At 42.6% G+C, this 25,850-nt stretch overlaps 3 protein-coding genes across 16 annotated transcripts in view; 1 reads left to right on the top strand and 2 right to left on the bottom strand.

Moving 5' to 3' along the window:
• NKIRAS1 (NFKB inhibitor interacting Ras-like 1) overlaps positions 1 to 25,850 on the bottom strand; it is a 67,061-nt gene that overhangs the window by 20,527 nt on the left and 20,684 nt on the right. Inside the window, exons 1-2 of one of the 5 annotated variants that reach the window (XM_011974794.1) lie at positions 7,383 to 7,531; positions 5,061 to 5,126 (exon numbers count right to left, since the gene is read on the bottom strand). The exons of 1 other annotated variant lie outside the window; for it this stretch is intronic. The gene's annotated coding sequence lies outside the window, so the exon portion shown is untranslated. Of the gene's footprint in view, positions 1 to 5,060; positions 5,127 to 7,302; positions 7,569 to 25,850 lie in introns of those variants that run through there. 3 more of the 5 variants (XM_011974791.1, XM_011974793.1, XM_011974790.1) reach the window with 3 other exon arrangements.
• Positions 7,323 to 12,215, top strand: RPL15 (ribosomal protein L15). 10 transcript variants are annotated; one of them, XM_011974789.1, is made up of 5 exons: positions 7,323 to 7,676; positions 8,348 to 8,529; positions 8,933 to 9,069; positions 9,676 to 9,726; positions 12,042 to 12,215. In XM_011974789.1, the coding sequence occupies exons 2-5, from the start codon at positions 8,358 to 8,360 to the stop codon at positions 12,117 to 12,119; spliced, it is 438 nt and encodes a 145-aa protein (XP_011830179.1). In that variant the 5' UTR covers positions 7,323 to 7,676; positions 8,348 to 8,357; the 3' UTR covers positions 12,120 to 12,215. The 10 variants fall into 10 exon arrangements, with proteins under 10 accessions (XP_011830179.1, XP_011830170.1, XP_011830178.1 ...); XM_011974780.1 differs by lacking the exon at positions 12,042 to 12,215 and adding an exon at positions 11,139 to 11,297 and having other exon boundaries at positions 9,676 to 9,986; XM_011974788.1 differs by lacking the exon at positions 12,042 to 12,215 and having other exon boundaries at positions 9,679 to 11,298.
• LOC105535655 lies at positions 7,456 to 8,224 on the bottom strand. The gene is made up of 2 exons (XM_011974820.1): positions 8,013 to 8,224; positions 7,456 to 7,942 (listed from the first exon to the last, which is right to left on the bottom strand). The coding sequence occupies exons 1-2, from the start codon at positions 8,189 to 8,191 to the stop codon at positions 7,456 to 7,458; spliced, it is 666 nt and encodes a 221-aa protein (XP_011830210.1). The 5' UTR covers positions 8,192 to 8,224.

The following is a 25,850-nucleotide window of genomic DNA, read 5'->3' on the forward strand; positions in this document are numbered from 1 at the left end:
AAATACCATTTGACCCAGCCATCCCATTACTGGGTATATACCCAAAGGATTATGAATCATGCTGCTATAAAGACACATGCACACATATGTTTATTTACAGCAGTATTCACAAGAGGAAAGACTTGGAACCAACCCAAATGTCCATCAATGACAGACTAGATTAAGAAAATGTGGCACACATACACCATGGAATTCTATGCAGCCATAACAGTGAGTTCATGTCCTTTGTAGGGACATGGATGAAGCTGGAAACCATCATTCTGAGCTAACTATTGCAAAGAGAGAAAACCAAACACCGCATGTTCTCACTCATAGGTGAGAATTGAATAATGAGATCACTTGGACACAGGGTGGGGAACATCACACACCGAGGCCTGTTGTGGGGTCAGGGGAGCGGGGAAGGATAGCATTAGGAGATACACCTAATGTAAATGATGAGTTAATGGGTGCAGCACACCAACATGGCCCATGTATACATATGTAACAAACCTGCACGTTGTGCACGTGTACCCTAGAACTTAAAGTATAATTTTAAAATTAAAAAAAAAGAAAAATTGCCCATGCACTTAAAACTGGAAAGAAAAGGAAAATTAACCTCTCCTAGCTTCTCAACTTATATCTAAGAAAGAACAAGGTAAGGTGACATTTCCTTCAATTTTCCTCAAGGCTTTTCTTTCCAGAAGGCAAGGTACCAGAAGTCAAGGCAGAAAGTTAAAAGGGGTCATTAAATACAACAGACAAAGAATTCAAATTTCTACACTACTGTTTGTCATCTCCCACTACCTCCTTCTTTCCCCTAATTCTCTGCTCATCTATAAGTGACCATGCTATAAACCTGGCTAAAAGGGACACTATAACTCCTTGCAGTCAAAAACAACTGTAACGCCAGTCATGGTGGCTCACGCCTGTAATCCCAGCACTTTGGGAGGCCGAGTTGGGTGGATCACCTGAGGTCAGGGGTTGGAGACCATCCTGGCCAACATGATGAAACCCCATCTCTATTAAAAATACAAAAAATAGCCGAATGTGGTGGTTGGTGCCTGTAATCCCAGCTACTGCAGAGGCTGAGGCAGGAGAATCACTTGAACTCGGGAGGCAGAGATTTCAGTGAGCCGAAATCACGCCACTACACTCCAACTTGGGCAGCAAGAGTGAAACTCTGTCTCAAAAAAAAATAAAAATAAAAACAAAAAGAGCTCTAACAATAAACTTCACGGCCAGGTGCAGTGGCTCACGCCTATAATCCCAGCACTTTGGGAGGCCACGTTGGGTGGATCATTTGAGGTGAGGAGTTCAAGACCAGCCTGGACAACATGGTGAAAACCTGTCTCTACTAAAAATACAAAAAAATTAGCCAGTGTGGTGGTGGGCACCTGTAATCCCAGCTACTTGGGAGGTTGAGGCAGGAGAATTGCTTGAACCTGGGAGGCGGAGGTTGCAGTGAGCCAGGATGGCACCACTGAGCTCCAGCCTGGGCGACAGAGACTCCGTCTCAAAAAAACAAAAAAAGAAAAGAAAATTCAAATAAGCATTCTGACAAAAGGGATGCTAGGTATCTATCTGCACTCACGTGCTCACTGGATTGTGACAATAAAAACCCAACACGGAACGCACATGTTTTTTAGAGACCAGATCTTGCTACGCGGCCCAGGCTGGAGTGCAGTGGCTATTCACACACTACCGCCTAGAACACCTGGATTCAAGGGATCCTCCTCTGTTCACCACATCAACTACAGAATATATCTGTGTGCGTGTGTGTGTGTGTGTGTGTGTGTGTATGTCACCTAGGCTGAAGTGTAGTGGCACAGTCTCGGCTCACTGCAACCTCTGCCTCCTGAGTTCAAGCGATTCTCCTGCCTCAATCTCCCAAGTAGCTGGGATTACAGGCACATGCCACCACAGCTGGCTAATTTTTGTATTTTTAGTAGAGATGGGATTTCACCACATTGGCCAAGCTGGTCTTGAACTCCTGACCTCAAGTGATCCGCTGGCCTCAGCCTCCCAAAGTGCAGAATATATCTTAATGGTGGCAGTATAGTAGTTGTACTTGCACACATGTGTGCTGCACAGCAACACTGTCTTCTACTAACACTGGAAACATTACGCCACAAATAAATTTCAAGTCTTCTCTACTGTATCTTCTCAATCTGTAATTTTTTTATGACCCAAATCACCCACAACACTAATCTCATATAAAAAATTTTAATGCTGCCATTTTTGTAGCATAGTAATAACACAGTATTTATTTTCAGAGTAGTACACTGCACTTTACCAATAGACAACTAGCCATCACTTACATAGTACAACCATTATTTCCTTGGTGGCATGCTTCAGATTCTAAATCTTCTGAGAATATTAACCACTGGCTTCCATGAGAACCACTTTTTTTAGGGGACTTTCTTTTCTTTATATATTTTCAACCTAACTTTAATAGAAAAATTCTCAGCCTTTATTTATAAGAGCAGAGCATTATGTAACACTGATCATCTACGGTATGTATGGTATTTCCTTCATCTGCAACAACAGCCTATTTTAAAAGGTTTTCTACAGATACCTCTGAATTTATGATAAATTTAATGTCACTTCATTGATCAAAGGACTCTCCTCTCTGCCTATTGTGATTTCTTTACAAGTTATGATACCACTGTATCTTTGTTTAGGAAGATTTTTTTTTAATAATAGCTAAATCTTAAAAGAAACTGCCATGTAGGCACATGAGAAGAGTTTGAAAAAGAAATAAACTCCTAGAGGATGGGACAAATGATGACAGCACAGCATAATTCTGTCAGAAAAGGCTGCTGTTGGAATTTAAATCCAAATTTCTCTATTTTTATTTCTATTTCTCTGAAAATCTCTTACCCTCAGTGGAATTTCTAAGTATCAATTTTTACTACTCTCCCTTTCCTGTTCAACTGAAAAAATACGCCTTTATCCACACATTATGCCAATCTTCAAAAACACTCAAAAGAGGCCGGGTGCAGTGGCTCACGTCTGTAATCTCTACGCTTTGGAAGGCCAAGGTGGGTGGACTGCTTGAGCCAGGAGTTCGAGACTGGCCTGGGCCCCACATCGGGACCCTGTCTCTTTGAGTTTATATACGCATAAACTCAAAAGGGCAGGCATATACTGTAGCTGAGTGAAGCGGGCAGCTATAAGGAAAAAAACGCCCAATGATTAACAGCAACAGGCCCTCTGTAAAAAAGAGGCAAATATGAGTGCTGGGGACTACAGCAAACTGGAAAAATCTGACACCAACAGAAACCTGAGACATTCAGATATCAAGCTTTCCAAGTACCTTTGGAAGTAATGTTACTATATCTGCTTTAAAAGTAGCACACTGCAGGCCGCGCGCGGTGGCTCACGCCTGTTATCCCAGCACTTTGGGAGGCTGAGGCAGGTGGATCACGAGGTCAGGAGATCGAGACCATCCTGGCTAACATGGTGAAACCCTGTCTCTACCAAAAATACAAAAAATTAGGCAGGGCTTGCAGTGAGCCGAGATCACGCCACTGCAGTTCAGCCTGGGAGACAGAGCAAGACTCTGTCTCAAAAAAAAAAAAAGTAGTACACTACAAATGTACTTTGATCACTCATTGATTATCAGGATAATATAATTATCAGGATAACAGGATTAACAGACAACGTTTGCTAAAAATTATACATTGTTTTGTATTGTGTGTGTATATTAATAAATTGGGGAGTTCACTTTGATATCACCAAAGAAGTCTTCATCATGGGCAAACAGTAAAAGTAACTGAATAAAGGTAGCTCAAAACACTAGCTAAGGATTTTAAGCATTTTTTGGAAGGAAAGCAAAGAGATAGAACAGACCTTATTAAATATTTTACACTATCAAAAAGAAAACAAAGATGAAAAGATAAGTGTGATTAATCAAAGCATGGCTGAATACTGTAGGTTCCTGGTTGCCTTCCAAATAGGAAACAATACTACTACATAAAGCAAATGAGTGCCTTGCTACCATCAATTACAAAGCTAAGAATTCTTTAAAAAATAATTAACATTTTGAATAAATAGCACATAAACAAAAATATTTTCTATATATGATCCCTATGGCAGGAACTCACATTACAAATAACTGGCTCTCACGCTTAGATATTTTCAGATTTACAAATAAAAACTACTAAGTTTGGTTCTTAAAGCACTTATAATTAAATAATTCCTAAACACAATAAATGCACACCACTTCCTGTGAAATATACAAAGGTGGTCATCTGCAGTACCCTGAATGGGCACTGAATCCCATGAACTGATCCTGGGGTAACCAAGCCTCTTACTTAAATCTAGGTTTCAAGAATTTGAAAGGCTCTGTAGTACATGGATCACCTTTAGGTTCCTTTCAACACTGTGATGCTATGATATTAGAAGTTGCTTATCCAGAGAACACACCAACACTGAGGTGAACACAAAAAACAGTAGTTACAGCTACTCGTCACATCCCTACCCTAAGAAACTGGGCAATAAAATTCAATCTGTGACCTATTATACCTCATCTGATGTAAATTACTAAGAGAACGTGCTTAATAGGCAAGATCCAGGGCAGTCTTAAATACTTATTGCTTTATTTTCCAGGCTAATCAATAACGTTGCTAGAGAATAAATACAACTTCCTCTCTCCAACTTGAGGCTAAAAAAAAAAAAAACCAGAATAAATATGTGACCTGGTCCATTCCTGTGAAATGCTTTGTCAACATTCTCTTTGAAAAGCCATCAGAAACAGCTCCCAAAACTGCTGGTGCTTCTGTTCGTCTATGTAAGTGGGTCATTCTACTGTTACAAGTAAAACACAACTTTCTGACGCAACCAGAAAAACAATACCAAAACACTGTTAACATCACAGGAGAGATGTCACAAATCTCTAAAAATACTGTCATGTAGGGAAACCACCTACACTGTGTATTTACTTATGTCAACATTATGCATGGTGTGGAATACTTTCACTTATCTACATATGAATATATTTGCATACATAAAAATATATTCAACAGGTTTTGCACACAATATTGCACAAAGTAAAATGTAATAAGCAGATTCTAGCTTACCATTCTTTTATTCATTTACCAAACATTTAGTGAGGGCCTACCATCACGCCAGCTATCAGGGACAAACTAGGGGGCAAAAACAGAAATCATCCCTTGTCCTCAGGAATCTCAAAATCAAATGGAAACACAAATCCAAATCTTGTAAAACTGTTAACTGAGAAACTACAAATTGAGAAACAAAACTGCAAATCTGATTGATAAATTAGCAGTGATTATTCACACTACTAGAATTTTTTTTCCAAATGATTCATCCAACTTTTTAAATTTTATTTTTACTGCTCCTTTCCGAGCTGGACTACGCCCCTAGGCAGTGCACCTAGAGTAGCGCATTCAACTTTTTAGTCAGTCATCCTCACTGTTGAAATACATACAGGGCTGCACTGCTTACCATTTTCATCACTACTGAAGTGGTCTGGGTGAGGCACCGCGTTCTCTCACCTGGTCTCTCAAAGACATCGTAATCCCCCAAACCTGTGAATATGTTACTTTACATACTCATACAAGAATTTTGCGGGTGTGATTAAGAACTTCCATATGAAGATATTGTCCTGAATTATCTAGGTGGGCCCAATGTAATCACAAGTGTCTTTATAAGAAAGACATAGGAGTGCTGGAGAGGGCAGAGGGTGTGACTGAAAGATGCTGTTTTGCTGGCTGTGAAGATGAAGGAAGAAGTCAAGAGCCAAGGAATTCAGGCAGGCTTCATAAGGTGGAAAAGCCAAGGAATAAATGTATGTTCCCCTAGTACCTCCAGAAAGAATACAACCCTACTGACACTTTGGTTTTAGCCTAGTGAGATTTACAGATTTACAGACCTAGTCTGATCTACAGACTAAAAAGACAGTAAATTTGCATTGTTAGCAACCAAGAAAGTTGCTGAAATTTGTTACAGGAGCAATGGAAGACTAATACAATTTCCTAAGTAGTCTCTCTGCTTCCATTTTTGCTCTCCCTTTAGCCTCAAAAGGAGCAATCCAAATTATCTTTTTAAAATGTACGCCATATGAAGTCATCCTTCTGTTCAAAATCTTACAATGAAATCCAAAGTCCATGTAAGACCCTTCACCTCTCTGACATCATTTCCCACTTTCTCCTACTGTGAAGTTCAGCCACACAGCTTCCCTGCCGCTCCTCTATTCACCTTGCATGCTCCAGTCTTGGCACTCTTCCCTCTACCTGAATCAGACCCCTACTCTTACTCCCAGACTCCTATCCTTGAGGTCCTTTCTTAAATGTTACCTTCTCTAAAAGACAACCTGGACATTCCATTCCAAATTGCAAGCCGCACCCCCTAACACTCCCTCATCACTTCCCTCCCCTTACCGTTTTTCCTTAGCATTTACCACCAAACCCAATACACAGCTTACTTCTGCTTACTGCCCGTTTCCAAGAAGGCCAAAATTTCTGCGTTGTTTGCTGCTGCATCCCTAGCAACTATGCCTGGCACATATTAGACACTTAATAAATATTTGTTGACTCAATCAATGTACCAGATGGAGACACTTAAAAACGTAAAGCTGTGATTTAAAAAGAAAGAAAAATATGACGCAGGAAAAAAGATAATCAAAACCGCTACGATTAAGAGATAACGATTCTTTTAAGCTTTTGCCACATTCGAACGCAGAATCTGGAAGGAAATTAAAACCACATGACTATATCAAAAATGAAAATATTCTGGAGAAGCAAAATAAGCCAGTAACCTATTTCTTAATTTAAAAAAACAAAAAACAAAAAACCGCAACGCAAAATGCCAGCATTTTCTCGGCATTTCTTCCCTAAAACATTCACACCTGCCAAACAGGTCTTGGCAAATAAACATTCGCTTTTCTGAAAAACTGTGGTTCTGATGTTAGCAATTTTGGGACGAAATCCGTATGCAGAAAAAGCGCCAAGCCGCCTGCAATCCACCCAGTCCATGACCCTTTTTTAGGACAAAACCCCTGGGAGCTGGGGCCTGCGGGAGCTTCACGCAGTCTGGAGCTGAAGGGACACAGCGAGCGCCCCCACCCGCGACGCCCCTACTCCGTGAAGGCCTCCCTGGGGGGCTGGCGAAGCGTCGAGGGGTCTCTCAGCGCAGCGCTGGGGCCCAGATTTCTGCGCCCGTCGTGCGGGGGCCACAGAGGGACAGCGCAGCGCTGGGGCCCAGATTTCTGAGCCCGTCGTGCGGGGGCCAGAGAGCGACAGCGCAGCGCGGAGACGCAGAGACTACGCGGGAAGAGAGCCCGCGGTCCGTGAAATAAACCTGTTCTCTCCTCTGACCTCAAAGACAGCGGCTCACCGCGGTACGCGGTCACCGGCTTTGGAACCTGGACCCCAACTTGCCTCTTCTCGCGGCGGGACAGTCACCGACGCTCGCTTACCGAGGCCTCGCCGCCAACTCTCGCACCCCGGCCGCTCAGGCTGGAATCCTGCGGGGCAGGGGGCGGGACAATAGGGGCGGCTGCGCCTCACTTGGCAGAACTCCGCCCACCAGGCGCGATGCTGGAACTACATGTCCCATGAGGCTCTGGGAGGCCGCAGTTTTCCACCGGAAAGAGGTTGGCTGAGGTGGGGGAGGAGCCCAAAAGGGATTGTGGGAGTACAGCTCTTTCCTTTCCGTCTGGCGGCAGCCATCAGGTAGGCTGCGTTGGAGATCTTTGCTCTTCCATCCGCCGTTGATCGTCTTCCTCTTCAACCATCCAGGCCCGGGGACCCTGCGTCCTCCGAGATAGGTCTCCCTCCTGTGCGGCCAGAGTTTGGTCAGGATGCGGGACAGCGAGGGGGTGGAGAGGCGGCCCCCGGGGCGGGTTGAGCGAAGATGTGATGGCGGCGCGAATTTGAGCTGGGCCCGGATCCTGGAGGAGGCGTGGGGCTGACGAATGGGGCGCCCGGGACAAGGCAGCCTAAAGAGAGACTGCTGGTTGGGTGGGGTAGATGCATTTTCCTCGAGAGTTAATCCTCGGCGGCCGCAGCAATACGTTGCCCTGTTGTGTCAGCGGCATCTCCTTGCAGGTTCCCCTTGGGGACGCCGCCTGCCGCAGCCACCCGCCCCCTTGGTGCTCACCTCTGGCTCTGTTCATTCGCCCCACCAAAACGTGCCGAGCACCGCGCCGGGGTTGCGGAGGTGACTGAACGCGGCTCCGTGGGCGCATTGGTGGGGGTTGGGCTAGCTGTCCCCGGCAGTTGGTGCAGAGCCATTTTCATTCCCGGCGGTTTCCTTGTGCTTGTTGGGGAACTAAGATGGACGAGTAGGGTCGTCTTATTGTACTTCAAGCGGATGATATTTAATACCCAGTTTGATTTCACAGGTAAGCCAAGATGGGTGCATACAAGTACATTCAGGAGCTATGGAGAAAGAAGCAGTCTGATGTCATGCGCTTTCTTCTGAGGGTCCGCTGCTGGCAGTACCGCCAGCTCTCTGCTCTCCACAGGGCTCCCCGCCCCACCCGGCCTGATAAAGCGCGCCGACTGGGCTACAAGGCCAAGCAAGGTACGTGATCGACTGCCCGGATGCTAGGATAAAATTATATTGCAGGAAAGTTGGAAACCAGCTGGTAGGAAAACACTGCTGCCCCAGTGTCTTTCTTCTCATAGGGCTTTGGCAGAATAGAGCTAGCAACACTGGTCAGTTACTTTATGCACTTGTTGTCTAAAGTGGCAAGTGCGTCAAAGGTTGCAAATCTGGATGAGTTCAGACTAAAGCAAACAGTGTGTCTCCCTGTGTGAGTAACCTAAAGTACATTGACAGACTGGGATGTGTTTTATTTTTTTCCATTATATAGCATTAACTTACTGTTGAAGTATTTTTGGTGGAGTGTTAATGACAAGCCATTGAGTCTTAAGCCTGATGGGCTTCCTATAAAATCACTAATTTTGTGTGTGTTTGTGTATAGGTTACGTTATATATAGGATTCGTGTTCGCCGTGGTGGCCGAAAACGCCCAGTTCCTAAGGGTGCAACTTATGGCAAGCCTGTCCATCATGGTGTTAACCAGCTAAAGTTTGCTCGGAGCCTTCAGTCCGTTGCAGAGGTAAATGGTTTTGAGTAGCAGTTATATTGAATACTGCCTGGGGACGGTGGGAGAGACATTTAAGCAACTCTTCTGATTGTACTTAACGTGAACTGTCTCGTGTATAAAATAGGGTTTGTGATTTTTACTAATCTTGGTAAAGAGTAATTGCTTGAAAGACTTGTAAGTCGTTATTACAAATGCGTGTATATATACTGGAAGTACTTGTGGAACCTAAGCTTTAAAGGCAAGAATATGCAGAAGAGACCAAATGTGGCCTGCACAGCCTAAAATATATACTAGATATTTTTAAAGCTAAACGTTGCTGAGCTCTCAGTTGTATTGGAAAAAGATAAGGTCCTCAAACCCTAAATTTTGTTACCCAGGTATTAGTAAGGACTGGAGTATTAAGAGGGAATGATGTGTTTCAGTCTATATGTGTGTTGTTTTAGCAAGTTTACTTTATCTCGTTATACTTGCGATAGTCTAGGGAGAAATGCTTCGTAAATACTTGAGTAGTAAAAGACTCCTGTCTGGTGGTGAACTAGAGTTGAGAATTAAAATTCTTTCTGACTCGCTGCTATGGGCAATGTGGGAGACTGACCTTGACCTTTTTTCCTATTCTAGGAGCGAGCTGGACGCCACTGTGGGGCTCTGAGAGTCCTGAATTCTTACTGGGTTGGAGAAGATTCCACATACAAATTTTTTGAGGTTATCCTCATTGATCCATTCCATAAAGCTATCAGAAGAAATCCTGACACCCAGTGGATCACCAAACCAGTCCACAAGCACAGGGAGATGCGTGGGCTGACATCTGCAGGCCGAAAGAGCCGTGGCCTTGGAAAGGGCCATAAGTTCCACCACACTATTGGTGGTTCTCGCCGGGCAGCTTGGAGAAGGCGCAATACTCTCCAGCTCCACCGTTACCGCTAATATAAGTAAAGTTTGTAAAATTCATACCTAATAAACAATTTAGGACAGTCATGTCTGCTTACAGGTGTTATTTGTCTGTTAAAACTAGTCTGCAGATTGTTTCTTGAATGCTTTGTCAAATTAAGAAAGTTAAAGTGCAATAATGTTTGAAGACAATAAGTGGTGGTGTATCTTGTTTCTAATAAGATAAACTTTTTTGTCTTTATCTTATTAGGGAGTTGTATGTCAGTGTATAAAACATACTGTGGTATAATAGGTTTAAAATAAATTCTTTAAGAGAACTGAAACTAGCCCTGTAGATTCGTCTGGTGCATGTGATGAAACCTGCAGCTTTGTTGGTGATGGCAATGCTGTGCTGGTTTACTTTCAAGTGGCTGGGTTTTTTTAGTTTGACAGGTACAGACTTTTTTAACTGGGCTTTAGAAAATCCGGGTTAGCCTGAAGAAAATTGCTTCTGCCTTCATAGTACCATTTTAAATTCACATAAAAAAGGTGAAAACTCCCTAGTTCAGTGCTGTGGCTTCATGTAATTCAATGATTCATGGTAGTGGTATTAATACTGGTGTGTTTTGAAATTGAATGTGAGATAAAATTAGCCTTAAGATTGGTAAGCTAGCAATGAATGCTAGGGTGGGAAGCTGGTAAGCCAGTGGCCATTAGATAAATACCTTTCAAGTGTGAGAAGTCAGTCCGAAAATATTTAACCGTAATGCTAATTGTGATCATTATGAATCCCTTCAGTCACATTAGAGGGGAAAGTAGTTGGCTATAAGTACCTCATTCTTAGTCCAGTCAGTCTTAAAAACATCTTGGGTTACCCATTCTGTGCACTCCCATAGGCTACAGAAAAGGTCATAAGCGCATGGTTTGCAACCGTATGTGTTTTGCGCAGTTAATTCTCTTGTTCCTGGCCAAACTACCCTAAAAATCCTTACCATTCCACAAAGTTGGGCCATCACTTGTGCTCCCACTTTGAGTATACCACCACATTGCATTTCTGTTTCTATCATGTCTTCCAGGAGACTAGACTGTTTCCCAGGGTGGATTTGAGTATAAAGAAAAGGTAGACAAGGAATTGCCCAATTCTAAATTCTGACTTTACTGACTTAAATCTAAATGCTCGTTTCTCTGAACCAATTTTCTCCGATCTTCTCTAGGGGTTTCAAAAGGCTCAGTTAATTGAATTCCAGGAAGTACTCAGCAAGTTCATAGAAGTTCTTGAGACCTAAATTTCTTCACACACACAAAAAAAGATCTTAAGTCATACATTTTTATTGTGTAGAAGTTGTTCAACTAAAGGAATAAATGTCTATTAAAAGAAATGGACTTTCTGTTATTTTTTGTCATCTTCTAGTGCTAATGTACTTTAAAGCAAACCAAATACCCTAGCCAGCAAAAAGGCATCAAAATGTGATTATAGAAATAACATAATTTGAGGTAGCATAAAATGTACTTACTCTCTCAGTTCTTTGATCATTGCATGAATTAAGTTTTTATCTAAAACTGTTCAGCTGGGTGCGGTGGCTCAGGCCTGTAATCCCAGCACTTTGGGAGACAGGCTGGAGGATTTGTTGAGGCCAGCCTGGGCAGTATAGTGAGACCTCTATTTAAAAACAAAGAACAACTTACACATGGCTAATTTGGGAAAGAGAAAGGGTTCGGGCCAAAGGTCAGCATTGTCTACAAGAAAACCTTGTTCCTGTCCTTGCTACCCTACAGTTTAATCTCCACACAGTAGCCCAAGGGATTCTATTAAATGGATCACGGCACTCCTGTGCAAAAAAATGAAAAGTCCTCACAATAGCTTTTATGATCTTTCCACTTTCTATGTGTGACCTTATGTCCTATTGCTGTCCTCACCCCAGGCTCCTTGCTGTTCTTCAAATACACCAAACACTTCTAATACCTTTATGATGGGAAAACTTTATTCCAATATTAAGGATCACTTTATTAGCTATGCCCTGATCACCTCACAAGCTGTTCCCATTTGCTTTACTATTTCTGTAATGGCATGTAATTCACACAGCAACATTGATTATTCAGTTTTTTTTTTTTTTCAGATGGAGTCTCACTCTAACCCAGGTGTGAGTGCAGTGGGGCAATCACGGCTCACTGCAACCTCTGTCTCCTGGGTTTGAGCGATTCTCCTGCCTCAGCCTCCCAAATAGCCAGGACTACAGGCACACACCGCCACGCCCAGCTAACTTTTGTATTTTTAGTAGAGATGGGGGTTCACCATGTTGGTCAAACTGGTCTTGAACTCCTGACCTCAAGTGATCCACCTGCCTTGGCCTCCCAAAGTGCTGGAATTACAGGCATGAGCCACCACACCGGGCCCAAATTTTCTTTAGTAATAACAACAATTGGCTGGGCGTGATGGCTCACACCTGTAATCCCAACACTTCTGGAAACCAAGGTGGGCTTGAGCTCATGAGTTAGAGACCAGCCTGAGCAACGTGGTGAGAGCCCATCTCACAGAAAATAAATAAATTAGCCGGGCATGGTGTTGCACACCTGTAGCCTCCGAAATCACACCACTGCACTCCATCCGGGGTGACAGAGCCAGAACTTGTCTCAAAAAAATAACAATTGGTTTCTTATAATCCCAAAAGGTACAGTTACTAGTATTAATCCTTTTCTGCCAATGAGGAAACACAAAGATGAAGCAACTTGCTTAAAGTCATACAGTGACAGACTGAATTCAAATCCTATACACTTAAAGTTTATTTTCTTTTTCTTTCTTTTTTTTTTTTTTGAGATGGAGTCTCACTCTCGCAAGGCTGGAGTACAGTGGCACGATCTCAGCTCACTGCAACCTCCGCCTCCCGGGTTCAAGTGATTCTCCCGCCTCAGTCTCCTGAGTAGCTGGGACTACAGGCGCACACCACCACACCCAGCTAATTTTTGTATTTTTAGTAGAGACGGGGTTTCACCATGTTGGCCATGTTGGCCAGGATGGTCTCAAACTCCTGACCTCAGGTGATCCTCCCGCCTCGGCCTCTCAAAGTGCCAGGATTACAGTTGGCCACTGTGCCCAGCCAACTTAAAGTTTTTGTTAGATAATACATTAATGTTAAAAATTCAAAAGATAAGTATAGGCGCTACAGTACAAACTCTTCTGCCTCCTAGTTCCCGTCCTTGGAGGCAATGTGACCAGTTTAACAATATTTTTTTATTTTGAGACAGGGTCTCACTGTTGCCCAGGCTGGAGTGTAGTGGTGCGTTCACAGCTTACTGTAGCCTCAACCTCCTAGGCTCAAGCGATCCTCCCACCTCAGCCTCTCGAGTAGCTGGGACCACAGGTGCACACCACGATGCCAGGCTAATTTTTGTATTTTTTGTAGAAACAGGGTTTCACCATGTTGCTCAGGCTGATCTCAAAGTCCTGGACTCAAGCAATCTTCGCATCTCTGCTTCCCAAAGTGCTGGGATTACAGGTGTGAGCCACTGTGCCTGGCCTACATATGTATTTTTTCCTTTTATCCCCCAAGTTGTAGGATATGATACACATTGTTGATTTTTTTTGTTTGTTTAGTTATGTATCTCAGAGCTTATTCTTTATCAGTTCATGAGAAACTTTTTTTTTTTGAGACGTAGTTTTGTTTTTGTAGCCCAGGCGATCGTGGCTCACAGCAACCTCTGCTTCCCAGGTTCAAGCAATTCTCCTGCCTCAGCCTCCTGAGTATCTGGGATTACAGGTGCCTGCCACTACATCCAGCTATTTTTGCATTTTCAGTGGAGATAGGGTTTCACCATTTTGGCCAGGCTGGTCTCGAACTCCTGACCTCAGGTGATCTGCCCATCTCAGCCTCCCAAAGTACTGGGATTACAGGTGTGAGCAACCACGCCCGGCTGGAACTTCATTCTTTTGGTATAACTGCACGGTATCCCATCAGGTGGATGTACCATGATTCATTGGATATGGACCCTACTGATGGATATTTAAATTTCTTCCAATCTGGTGCTATTACAAAAAGAAAAATGTGTGCATACATCTTTATTCATCTGTAGAATAAATTCTAAGAAGTAGAATGGCAGAGTTAAAAATCATATGTATGTAATTTTTTATAGATATTGACAAATTATCTTCCATAAAAGTTGAACCAATTTACACTACCACCAGCAAAGTAGGAGAGGACTTGCTTATCCACACCCTCTTTAATGCATGAAATCCAATTTTGGGATACTGCCAGTCTGTTAGGGGGAAATGATATTGTTCTCCACTTTTATTTTGCATTCTGAGTATGGCAGAGGCAAAGCTACGTGCATACCATAGCTTTTTCTCCCGCCTGAAAACACAACTAAACTACATTGTTTTCCTGGCCTCTCATTCATTTGCGTTGGGGTCATATTACTTCCCTCCAAGACAAACAACAGTTGGTGTGCCTCCTCCACACTTCCCACAACTGTGGAAGCCAGTGATCCAGATAGCATAGCTATTAATGCAAGATGGAAGAAAGCTGCTCAACCCCATCAGACAGCATGAGTGGTAAGATTTTATTGTGTCAAACGACTGCATTAGTTGTGTTTTGTTATTATGGCAGCATAGCCTAGCTTGGCCCTAACTAATTCAATAAATAAAGTTGAGCATCATTTGTACATTTAAGAGCACTGATGTTTGCTTTACAGTGACTTTCCACTTTTCTATCAGAGAATCCCCCCTCCCTTATGTACCATGCTATATTAATAAATTGGAAGGTAGTTGCTAGCTCATTTCTGCTATGCTTCATTATTTTTCTGCTCATTAGATTCTTATTTTTTGAGACGAGTCTCTGTCGCCCAGGCTGGAGTGCAGTAGCGCAATCTCAGCTCACTGCAACCTCCACCTCCCAGGTCCAAGTGATTTTCATGCCTCAGCCTCCCGAGTAGCTGGGATTACAGGTGCGCGCCACTACTAATTTCTTTGTGTTTTAAGTAGAGGCAGGGTTTCACCATGTTTGCCAGGTTGGTCTATTACCCCTGACCTCAGGTGATCTGCGCCCATCTTGGCCTCCCAAAGTGCTGGAATTACAGGAATAAGCCACCAAACCTGGCCCAACTCATGAGATTCTTGAAGGTAACTTTATGTAGAATAAATTCTTCAAATTTCAACTGTTCATTTTCGCCTTTCAATTCTGAGTTCTGAGTTCATCTTTAAGTTCTGAAATTTCTAAACCAAATTAGTGGGTCTATTGTATCAGGCAGACTAAATGAGGCAACAATAACAACCTCCAAATTTTAGTGGCTTAAAATAATAAAGATTTGTTTCTTGATCATACTTCATGTTTTTTAGAGATCGTTCTCACTCTAGAATCCAGACTGTTAGAACAGACACTATCTGGAACACTGCGAGGTGTCCATGACAGAGGGCAAAGAGCATGGCATAGAACACCCTAACTTGTAGAGCTTCTGCTCAGGTTGTCCAAAGCAAGTCCCATGGCTATGCCTAGGTACAAAGGGTGGGGAAATCTTCCAGTGCTTGGAAAGAGAGAATCAAATATTTGTGAACAACTCTAATGTCTACTACACACACTAATCCACTTGGTTTCTCTTTAGTCTTTGTACACATTTGAAGTATTATGGAGAACAGCTGGTATACCAAGGTGGAAGCAGGAACCAGCGCAGTTCACACTGGTAGAGAGAATATTTTGTCACTGACATTGCTTAGTATTGCCAGAATATGATGATGATAAAAAAGAATATACTGAGACTGGGCTTGGTGGCTCACACCTGTAATCCTAGCACTTTGGAAGGCTGAGGCAGGTGGATCGCTTGAGCTCAGGAGTTTGAGACCAGCCTGGGCAAGATGGTGAAACCCATCTCTACTAAAAATACAAAAAATTAGCTGGGCACAGTGGCATGTGCCTGTGGTTCCAGCTACTTGGGAGGCTAAGGTGGGAGAATCACCTGAGCTTGGGAAGCTGAAGCTGCAGTGAGCCAAGATTACACCACTGCACTCCAGCCTGGGTGACAGAGTAAGACCCTGTCTCAAAAAAGAAAAAAAAATAAACAAACAAACAAATATATATATATATACTTTTACCCAGTTTTTGTTGTTTTACAATTCTCCTACAGACAATGCATTCCCTTATTGAGTTGATTGATTTTGTAAAACATGGTTATCTGCACACAACTGCAACCAATTCATTTGACACTTTATTATGTAATAGCATCCTTGCTGTATACCCACAAACGGTCACTGAAGAATACTTTAGCTGTATGCTGTTCAATATGATAGCCACTAGCCATCTGTGACTTTTAAAATTTAAATAGGATTTAAAAGTCAGTTCTCCAGTCATATTAGCTACACTTCAAATGCTCAGTGGGCACATTGGCCACCATAATGGACAGCACAGAAAACATTTCGATGGTCACAGAAATTTCTGTTGTATAGCGCCGATTTATGTATTTATTTTTATTTTTTATTATTATTATTATTTTTCGAGATGGCATCTTGCTCTGTTGCCCAGGCTGGAGGGCAGTGGCGCAATCTTGGCTCACTGTAACCTCTGTCTCCCGGGTTCAAGCAATTCTCCCTGCCTCAGCCTCCCGAGTAGCTGGGACTACAGGCACCTGCCACCACGGCTGACTAATTTTTGTGTTTTTAGTAGAGACAGGGTTTCACCATGTTGGCCAGGCTGGTCTCGAACTCCTGACCTCAGGTGATCACCTGCCTTGGACTCCCAAAGTTCTGGGATTATAGGTATGAGCTGTGGCGCTCGACCAGAGTACCGACTTAGACCTTTGAAATTTTTCTTTATTTCTTCTTCTTTCTTCTTCCTCCTGCTCCTTCCTCCTCCTCCTTCTCTTGCTCCTCCTTCTCCTGCTCCTCCTCCTCCTCTTCCTCTTCTTTCTCTTCTTTTTTGTCTTCTTCCTCTTCCTCTCCTTCTCCTCTTTCCTCTTCCTCTTTTTCCTCCTCTTCTTTTTTTTTGTGTCATTCTCTAGTAGATGAAGATGAGGCATATGAAATCTAGTTTTACCATAAAAAGTTTTATGTATAGATTTCATATAAGAATAATATTTGTTGCTATAGATATTTTAATTGTATAATTACCACTTCCTTTGTCAGGGCGATTTTAGGTTTTTAGAAGTTTTTGATAAGAATTTGATCCCAATGGTACAAACTATAAAAGAATGAACTACTACAACACCTTTTCCAAGAGAAAAGGTTTTGGTCTAAAAAGACCTTTAGTTTTCCATTGGCTGCAATTTGGCTGCATCTTTTGCCAAACTGTTAGATCTTTGAAATCAGTTTTATAAATATTCATCATTCAGAGAAGAAACAATTCTTTGGATTTGTCCTAAAAGGATCAAGCTGGCCTGAAATACCAATAGGGGGTGACATGTACCAACAAGCTACACTTTGACCATCAAGCTGCCCCAAACAGGATGAAGTCCATGTTGCAGTTTTTAACCCAGCAACACTCTCCACAGCCCCAACATCATTTCAGTTCAGCCTTGGGAAGGTTGGCTAGACATTTAGCTTGTCCATTGATTTTATTCTTATTGATGTAGTGAACATCTTCACTATACATATAGTTTTCAACCTATTTTTATATAGGAAAAATAACCTGAAAATAAAGCCTTTTAGTATAAAATGCCACTCAAATTTTCTTTAGAAAAAGAAAAATCTGCTGCAAGGCAGGGTGCAGTGGCTCACGACTGTAATCCCAGCACTTTGGGAGGCCAAGGTGGGAGGATCACTTGAGGCCAGGAGTTCGAGACCAGTCCAGTCAACATAGTAAGGCCTCCATCTCTATATTTTTTAATTGAGGAAAGAAAAAAAATCTACTGCAAAGGGGCTATAGTTGGCTTGTGCCATTAAACCTCATAATCACAGCATTCAAACTTAACGAAATGCTGTAGCTGGAACACATACTTCAGCTCACTCTGAAATCCTGGCAAAGGGCAACTCACTCCTCCAAAATTGACGAAATTATTTGATTTAATTGGCATGCTGTGAACATCTGAACTCATTTGTTGGCAATTCTCATTGTCATTTAGAGAGAAGTTCATTATTTGGCAGTCCTAGTTAGAGACATTAACTGATGGATGATGTAATTATCAGTCATCAAATCACGAAACTTCTTTCTATGAGAGTGTAAACATACTACTTAGCTTCCAGAGGTTGATTATTAACTAAGCTAGGATGCTTTGCTTATCAAAAAGAAAGATTCAAAAAATGATCATCCAAGGCTGTGAGCATGGTGACTCGCACCTGTAATCCTAGAAATCTGAGAGGCCGAATTGGGAGGACCGCTTGAGCGCAGGAGTTCCAGATCAGCCTGGGCAACATGGTGAGACCCTGTCTCTACAAAAGATTTAAAAATTAGCCTGGTCTGGTGGTGCATGCTAGTAGTACCAGATATGCGGGAGGCTGAGGTGGGAGAATTACTTGAGCCTGGGAGGTGGAAGCTACAGTGAGCCATGTTGGTGCCACTGTACTCCAGCCTAGGCAACAAAGCAAGACACACTCTCTCCTCTTTCTCTCTCTCCACACACACACACACACACACAAACACACACACAGATCATCTGAGCCAGGAATCGTAGCCCGCACCTGTAGTCTCAGTTACTCAAGAGGCTGAGGCAGGAGACTTGCTTGAACCTGGGAGGCAGAGGTTGCAGTGAGGCAAGATTGCACCACTGCACTCCAGCCTGGGCAACAGAGCAAGATTCTGTCTCAAAAATAAATAAATAAATGTTATCATTTGAATACCATTAGTGCTCAGTAACCCTCCAATCCCCCATAACTCCTTGGTGAACTGATATTAAGTTTCCAAATATATAAAATATAATTTACATTCTTAATGTAATTAAGAATGTGTGTCAGGTTTAACTTGTATAGAAAAATAAAGGTTCTGTTGCATCTTGAATATGATCTAGAAAAAAATGTTCATACTAATATTTTTCCTAGAAACACTGTAATTTGAGATAACGCCATATGTGGAAGCCGACTCCAAGTCAAGATTTGTGTGCTAGTTTTTTATTACTGAAGTGCTTTTAGGGGAAACTGACAGGGGTGTGAGAAAGTCAGACCAAAAAAACAGAAGCCTCAAAGTATGATTTAGGCTTAAAAAAAAAAAAAAAAAAAAAGAGAGAGAGAGAGACAGAGAGAAGCCAAATCAGATTGTGATTTCAGTCAAAGTCCTATATGGAGTTGTTTCTTCCTGACCCCACAGTAGAACTCTGGAGTGAAGTTATGCCTCAGAGTTTGTACCAACTCATGGCAAGAATACTGTTTTTTGCGGATCACTTGAGGTCAGTAGTTCGAGACCAGCCCAGCCAACATGGTAAAACCTTATCTCTACTAAAAACACACAAAAAATTAGCAGGATGTGGTGGCAGGCACCTGTAATCCCAGCTACTCGGGAGCCTGAGGCAGGAGAATGACTTGAACCCAGAAGGCGGAGGTTGCAGTGAGCCAAGATCGGGCCACTGCACTCCAGCCTGGGTGACAGAGCGAGACTCCGTCTCAAAACACACACACACACACACACACACACACACACACCCCAAACAGACAAAAAGAATACTGTTTTTTATATTCTTGCACCTGTCGGTCATGGCCGAGGGGCTACCCGAGGAGAATGTAAACTCCCAGGCACTTTGCTCCAGTAGTGGCTTCAATAGCTCAAGGGCAAGCCTCCCAGGAGAGTTGCAAGTAAGGCCAGTAGGAACAGAAGCACAGAAGCTGAGGGGGGCAACATAGAAACAATAGACAGATCCAAAGGGATCTGCGTGAGCATTAACACTGTTTGTCTCATAAAATCACGGTGATTTCCTTATCCTCACCTTAGTTGGGATTTTTTTCTGAAAGCATTTTTATTATCAATAAACCACCATTTCAAGTATGACAAAACCAGTGAACAATTCTGCATTATTTATCTCACTGGATGTTTTAGAACTGTCATTAAAACTTAACCAGTTTTAGGTAAATATTTAAATTTGGTGTTTCAAAACACATTTGTGCCTGTACCAGAGGCATAATTATTTAATCACATATAGTCTGCCTTACATACAATGATTTTCTAATAAGCAACTAAATGTTGTAAATTCTAGGCCAAGGATGTTCCAAAAAATTTTCTCACATATCTTAAAATACATGAGAATGTTTTTAACAAAGCTTGCCCTAAATCAGTTTTAATTTTGAAAAAGTAGTAAACATATGTTTGGCTCACTTCCTAATGAAGTATGAAGAGTATTCCAAGGAATAGTAAGTTGCTTTAAATTTTTCATAACATTATTATTATTGTTATTGTTATTATTATTGTTATTGTTATTATTATTATTGAGACAGAGTCTTGCTCTGTCACCCAGGCTGGAGTGCAACGGCACAGTCTCGGCTCACTGCAACCTCCGCCTCCTGGGTTCAAGCAATTCTCCTGCCTCAGTCTCCCAAGTAGCTGGGATTACAGGCACCTGCCACCATGCCCAGCTAATTTCTTGTATTTTTAGTAGAGACGGTGTTTTGCCATGTTGGCCAGGCTGGTCTCAAACTTCTGACCAGGTGATCCACCCGCCTTGGCCTCCCAAATTGCTGGCATTACAGGTGGAAGCCACGGTGCCCGGCCTACAACATTATTTAAGATAATATTCAGGCTGGGTGAAGTGGCTCATTCCTATAATTCCAATACTTTGGGAGGCTGAGGGAGGAGGATCACTTGAGCCCAGGAGTTCAAGACCAGCCTGGCCAACACGGCATGATGCTGTCTCTTGAAAAAACTTAAAAAAATGAGCTGGGCTTGGTAGTGTGTGCCTGTAGTCCCAGCTACTCAGGGGGCTGAAGTGCAAGGATCGCTTGAGCCCAGGAGGTTGAGGATGCAACAAGCTGTGATAGTACCACTGCATTCCAGCCTGGGCAACAGAGTGGAGTCTGTCTCAAAAAAAAAAAAAAGAAAGAAAGAAAGAAAGAAAGAAAAGCCAGGCATGGTGACTCATACCTGCAATCCCAGCACTTTGGGAGGCCTAGGTGGGCAGATCACAAGATCAGGAGATTGAGACTATCCTAGTTAACACAGTGAAACCCTGTCTCTACTAAAAATACTAAAAATTAGCCGGGTGTGGCGGCACGTGCCTGTAGTTTCAGCTACTCAGGAGGCTGAGGCAGGAGAATCACTTGAACCCCAGAGGTGGAGGTTGCAGTGAGTGGAGGTTGCAGTGAGCGGAGGTTGCAGTGAGCGGAGATTGCGCTACCGCCACTGCACTCCAGCCTGGGGGACAGAGCAAGACTCTGTCTCAAAAAAAAAAAAAAAAAAAAAAAAAAGGCCAGGCGCCGTGGCTCACACCTGTAATCCTAGCACTTTGGGAGGCCGAGAAGGGTGGATTGCCTGGGCTCAGGAGTACAAGACCAGCCTGGGCAACACGGTGAAGCCCCATTTCTAATGAAATACAAAAAATTAGCCAGGCCTGGTGGTGTGTGCTGAGCCTGTAGTCCCAGCCACTTGGGAGGCTGAGGCAGGAGAATTGCTAGAACCCAGGAGGCAGAGGTTGCAGTGAGCTGATATCATGCCACTGCACTCCAGCCTGGGTGACAGAGCAAGACTCCATCTCTAAAAAATAAAAAATAAAAATAAAAAAAGAAAGAAAGAAAAAAAGAAAATATGTTTAAAACAAAAATTAAAATTAACTGTAAAAACCATGTTTTGTGCCGGGCGTGGTGGCTCATGCCTGTAATCCCAGCACTTTGGAAGGCTGAGATGGGCAGACCACTTGAGGTCAGGAGTTCGAGACCAGCCTGGCCAACATGGTGAAACCTTGTCTCTACTAAAAATACAAAAAAATTAGCAGGGCGTGGTGGCAGGCACCTGTAATCTCAGCTACTCGGGAGGCCAAGGTAGAAGAATGGCTTGAACCCAGGAGGCAGGAGTTGCAGTGAGCCGAGATCACACCATTGCATTCCAGCTTTGGGCCACAGAGCAGGATTCCATCTCAAAAAAATAAATAAGTAAAATAAAAATAAAAACCATGTTTTGGACTACCTGAAAAAATTTATTTGCTTATTTATTTATTTATTTATTTATTTATTTATTTATTTATTTATTTTTGAGACAGAGTCTCGCTTTGTCACCCAGGCTGGAGAGCAGTGGCGTGATCTTAGTTCACTGCAACCTCTGTCTCTCGGGCTCAAGCAATCCTCCCACCTCAGCCTCCTGAGTAGCAGGGACTAGAGATGTGTGCCACCAGACCAGGCTAACTTTTTTGTTTTGTTTTTTTTTAGAGAAAGGGTCTTCCCATGTTGCCTAGGCTGCCATCAAACTCCTGGGCTCAAGTGATCCTCCTACCTCAGCCTCTCAAAGTGCTGGGATTACAGACATGAACCTCTGCACCCAACCTCTATGTTTCAATGTACTTAAAATTTGTGGAATGCTCAGACTTCTTAAACATACTAGCACATAAGAGATCTTTTATTTTTGAATTACAGGAAATTTGGAAAATCTAGACAAAAAAAAAATTACCTGAATCCCATTACTCAGAGAGAAGCATATTATCATTTTGGTTTATTTTCTTCCAGTCTTTCTTTTTTTTAATTGGAAAAAACTGATAAGATTTCTAGTTTTCATAATGATGGAATAAGTCATTGTGGAATGGATAATCTGAACAAACACTTCAAGCACAACTAGAAAGGCAGTCGAATTATAAGTATATAGAATATGTCAAATATATTGAGTCTACTTAAAGGCATTGGAGAGCTAATAAGCAATGAAGAATTACAGAACCCAGAGCTGGAAGAACATGGGAAATCCAGAGAGAGTGTCACATTCAGAGCTGCTTCATCCTGGAGGGTATTTGCTGATTCTAGAAGGGGTAGCTGAGTATGTGAGAGGCTGAGCAACACCCTGACAGCCTTGGTGGGCTAAAGGGATAAAAATGTAGTGGAATAAGCAGTGCAGGGGGAAGGTCCTGCTAAGCCCTCTACACTTTGGGTTGGATTCCCTGCAATTTGTTCTCCCAAAGGCAGCAAGGGTGATGTTTCTGAAGCTAGTTAGATCATGGCAGTCTTTTGCTTGAAACCCTCCATTGATTTTGAACCTCAGAATAAAAGATAAATAAGACCCCCAAAAAAGGCCAAAAAGTCTATACTATACAAACAGTTTTCAATCTTATTTGGGGTTGAAATGACCCAACATTCCTTTTTCATAATAGAAATTTACAATGACCTCTTTACTGTTTTGAAATTAAATTTATAGACAATAACTAATCTATAAATATAATTTCATAATTATAATGATCATAAAAGTCAATAAGATGCCCAAATTGTAATGTGAAGAAAAAAATAAAAGTAATCTCTTTAATTTTTTTATTTTTTGAGACAGGGTCTTACTCTGTCACCCAGGCACAATTGTGCAGTGACACAATCATGGCTCATTGAAACCTCCACCTCCTGGGCTTAGGTGATCCTCCCACCTTTGCCTCCTGAGTAGCTGGGACTATAGGCGCATGCCACCATGTCCAGCTATTTTTTTTTTTTTTCTTTGTAGAGACAGAATTTTGACATGTTGCCCAGCTGATCCTCCTGCCTTGGCGTTCCAAAGTGCTGGGATTATAGGCGTGAGCCACCACACTCAGTCAAAATAAAGGTAACCTGTGATAAAACAGTATGTATTTAAATATGTAAATATCTGGATACAATTCGATCACAGCATATAATAAAGTTGTAAGATGGTGTTTATACCTGTATTCAGAATCTTTGTGTATGCAGCCTGATACAGTTGTTTACAGTTGTGTATGCTATCAGTGGCTCTAATACCATAAACAGTGTTTCCATCATTGACCTGGTTTCTGAAGTGGTTTGAAACTCTTGGTAAAGTTTCAAACAAAACAACCAATCTTCCGTTCAATCATAAGATTATGTCTCTGATTTCATTTCCTACTGCATTTCTTTTTTTTTTTTTGAGACAGAGTCTCGCTCTGTCGTCCAGGCTGGAGTGCAGTGGTGCGATCTCGGCTCACTGCAGCCTCCACCTCCCGGGTCCATGCCATTCTCCTGCCTCAGCCTCCCAAGTAGCTGGGACTACAGGCACCTGCCACCACCCCCGACAAATTTTTTGTATTTTTAGTAGAGATGGGGTTTCACCGTATTCACCAGGATGATCTCAATCTCCTGACCTTGTGATCCGCCCGCCTCGGCCTCCCAAAGTGCTGGGATTACAGGCGTGAGCCACCGCGCCCGGCCTCCTACTACATTTCTCTTTACTTTTGCCTCCGTAGCCATCCTGGCCTCCTCTCTCTCAAATTTGATTAAGTATGTTCAGCTTTAGGCTCTTTCAATGCCTGTTCTACCTGGAACATTGTTCTCCCAAATATAGTCGTGGCTCACTCCCTCACTTAGTTTGGGTCTTTCCTCAAACATCCATTTCTCAGTAAAATATTCCTGGATTCTGAAGTGTCCTCGCTCTTGGCACTTCCTTGTCTCTCTTCCCTGCTTTATTTGTCACCTTAGCATCACCATCTGACATGCTCTTGTGTTTTCTTACTGTTTATCTAGCCACCTTCCCACCCCCAGAGGTTTTAAGTTTAATGCATCCCTTTTCTTGTTTGTTTTGTCCACCAATACGCTCAATAGGTATTAGTGGAAGGGAGGAAAAAGAAATGGAAAGGAAGGAGAGGGGGAGAGAGAGAGAGGGAGAGAGAGAGATAGAGAGAGAGAGAGAGAGAGAGAGAAAAGAAAGATGGAGAAGAAGGGCGGGTTTCAGGAAGTAGCAAAGGGTCATGAGACCCAAATTTGGTTTCTTGCCTTCAACCACCCAGTGACTTCAGAAACTTGGCATTGGTTGTCGGCTCCTTGCCCCAAGGGCTGTCCCCTTTCTATGGGCACTGGGCAGAGACAGGGTGTTCTATCGAGTCCTGTCTGGAGCAATGATGCTTATTATTAGTCAGCAGGGCCTGCTGCTGGTTTTTAAAATGGAGAGGTTAATTTTGAGGGGAGAGATGGGGAAGAACTGTAAGCTATACTATCCCAAAGCCAACTGACTACCGGTGATTAGAAAGGAGTGTGACTTGAAGTGTTTGATTCTCTTTCCAATGACATGCATATAATTATGGAACTGAAAACTCACAACTAAATGGAAGTCAGAAGTGATTATAGATGTGACAGAGTTTGCCAGGGGTGTTTGGAGTTAGTCCCAGGAGGCAACCTTTAAACATCTGTTATTGCGAGAGTGCCTAGAAAACAGGGCTCAATCAAAGGAGACTCAACAAAGACAGAAATCACATAATGAAATTCTAGTGATTTGCATAAATTGCTATACTAAATGTTATGCAGAGGTCCCTTACTTAACCTGTGGTGTAATGACCTGAAGTGTACCTCTGTAACAAATTAATCTTGCAGAAGGACTATTTACTATTGTTTGCTACAAAATAACTTCTAGGCTGGGCTCTGTGGCTCAGGCCTGTAATCCCAGCACTTTGGGAGGCTGACACGGGCAGGTCACCTGAGGTCAGGAGTTCAAGACTAGCCTGACCAACATGGAGAAACCCTGTCTCTAATAAAAATACAAAATTAGCCGGGTGTGGTGGTGCATGCCTGTAATCCCAGCTACTAGAGAGACTGAGGCAGGAGAATCGCTTGAACCCAGGAGGCGGAGGTTGCGGTGAGCTGAGATGGCACCATTGCACTCCAGCCTGGGCAACAAGATCGAAATTCCGTCTCAAAACAAAAACAAAAACAAAAAAGTAACTTCTATAGTTTCAGAAAGAAAACTGGCAGAGATCGCTGGTGCCTCTCATAGGAAAGAGCAGAAACTAGCAGTGTGTTCCACTTTTACTTCTTCCTCTTCCTCCAAAATCTGGGTGATTTCTCTATGCTGGGAGTCAACAATGTTAACATTAATAGAATCACTCCATATGTATTTGTGGGATGCAGAATAATGGCCCTTCCGATGATGTCC

This window comes from Mandrillus leucophaeus, unplaced genomic scaffold, assembly GCF_000951045.1.
Source record: "Mandrillus leucophaeus isolate KB7577 unplaced genomic scaffold, Mleu.le_1.0 Scaffold149, whole genome shotgun sequence".
NCBI lineage: Eukaryota > Metazoa > Chordata > Mammalia > Primates > Cercopithecidae > Mandrillus > Mandrillus leucophaeus.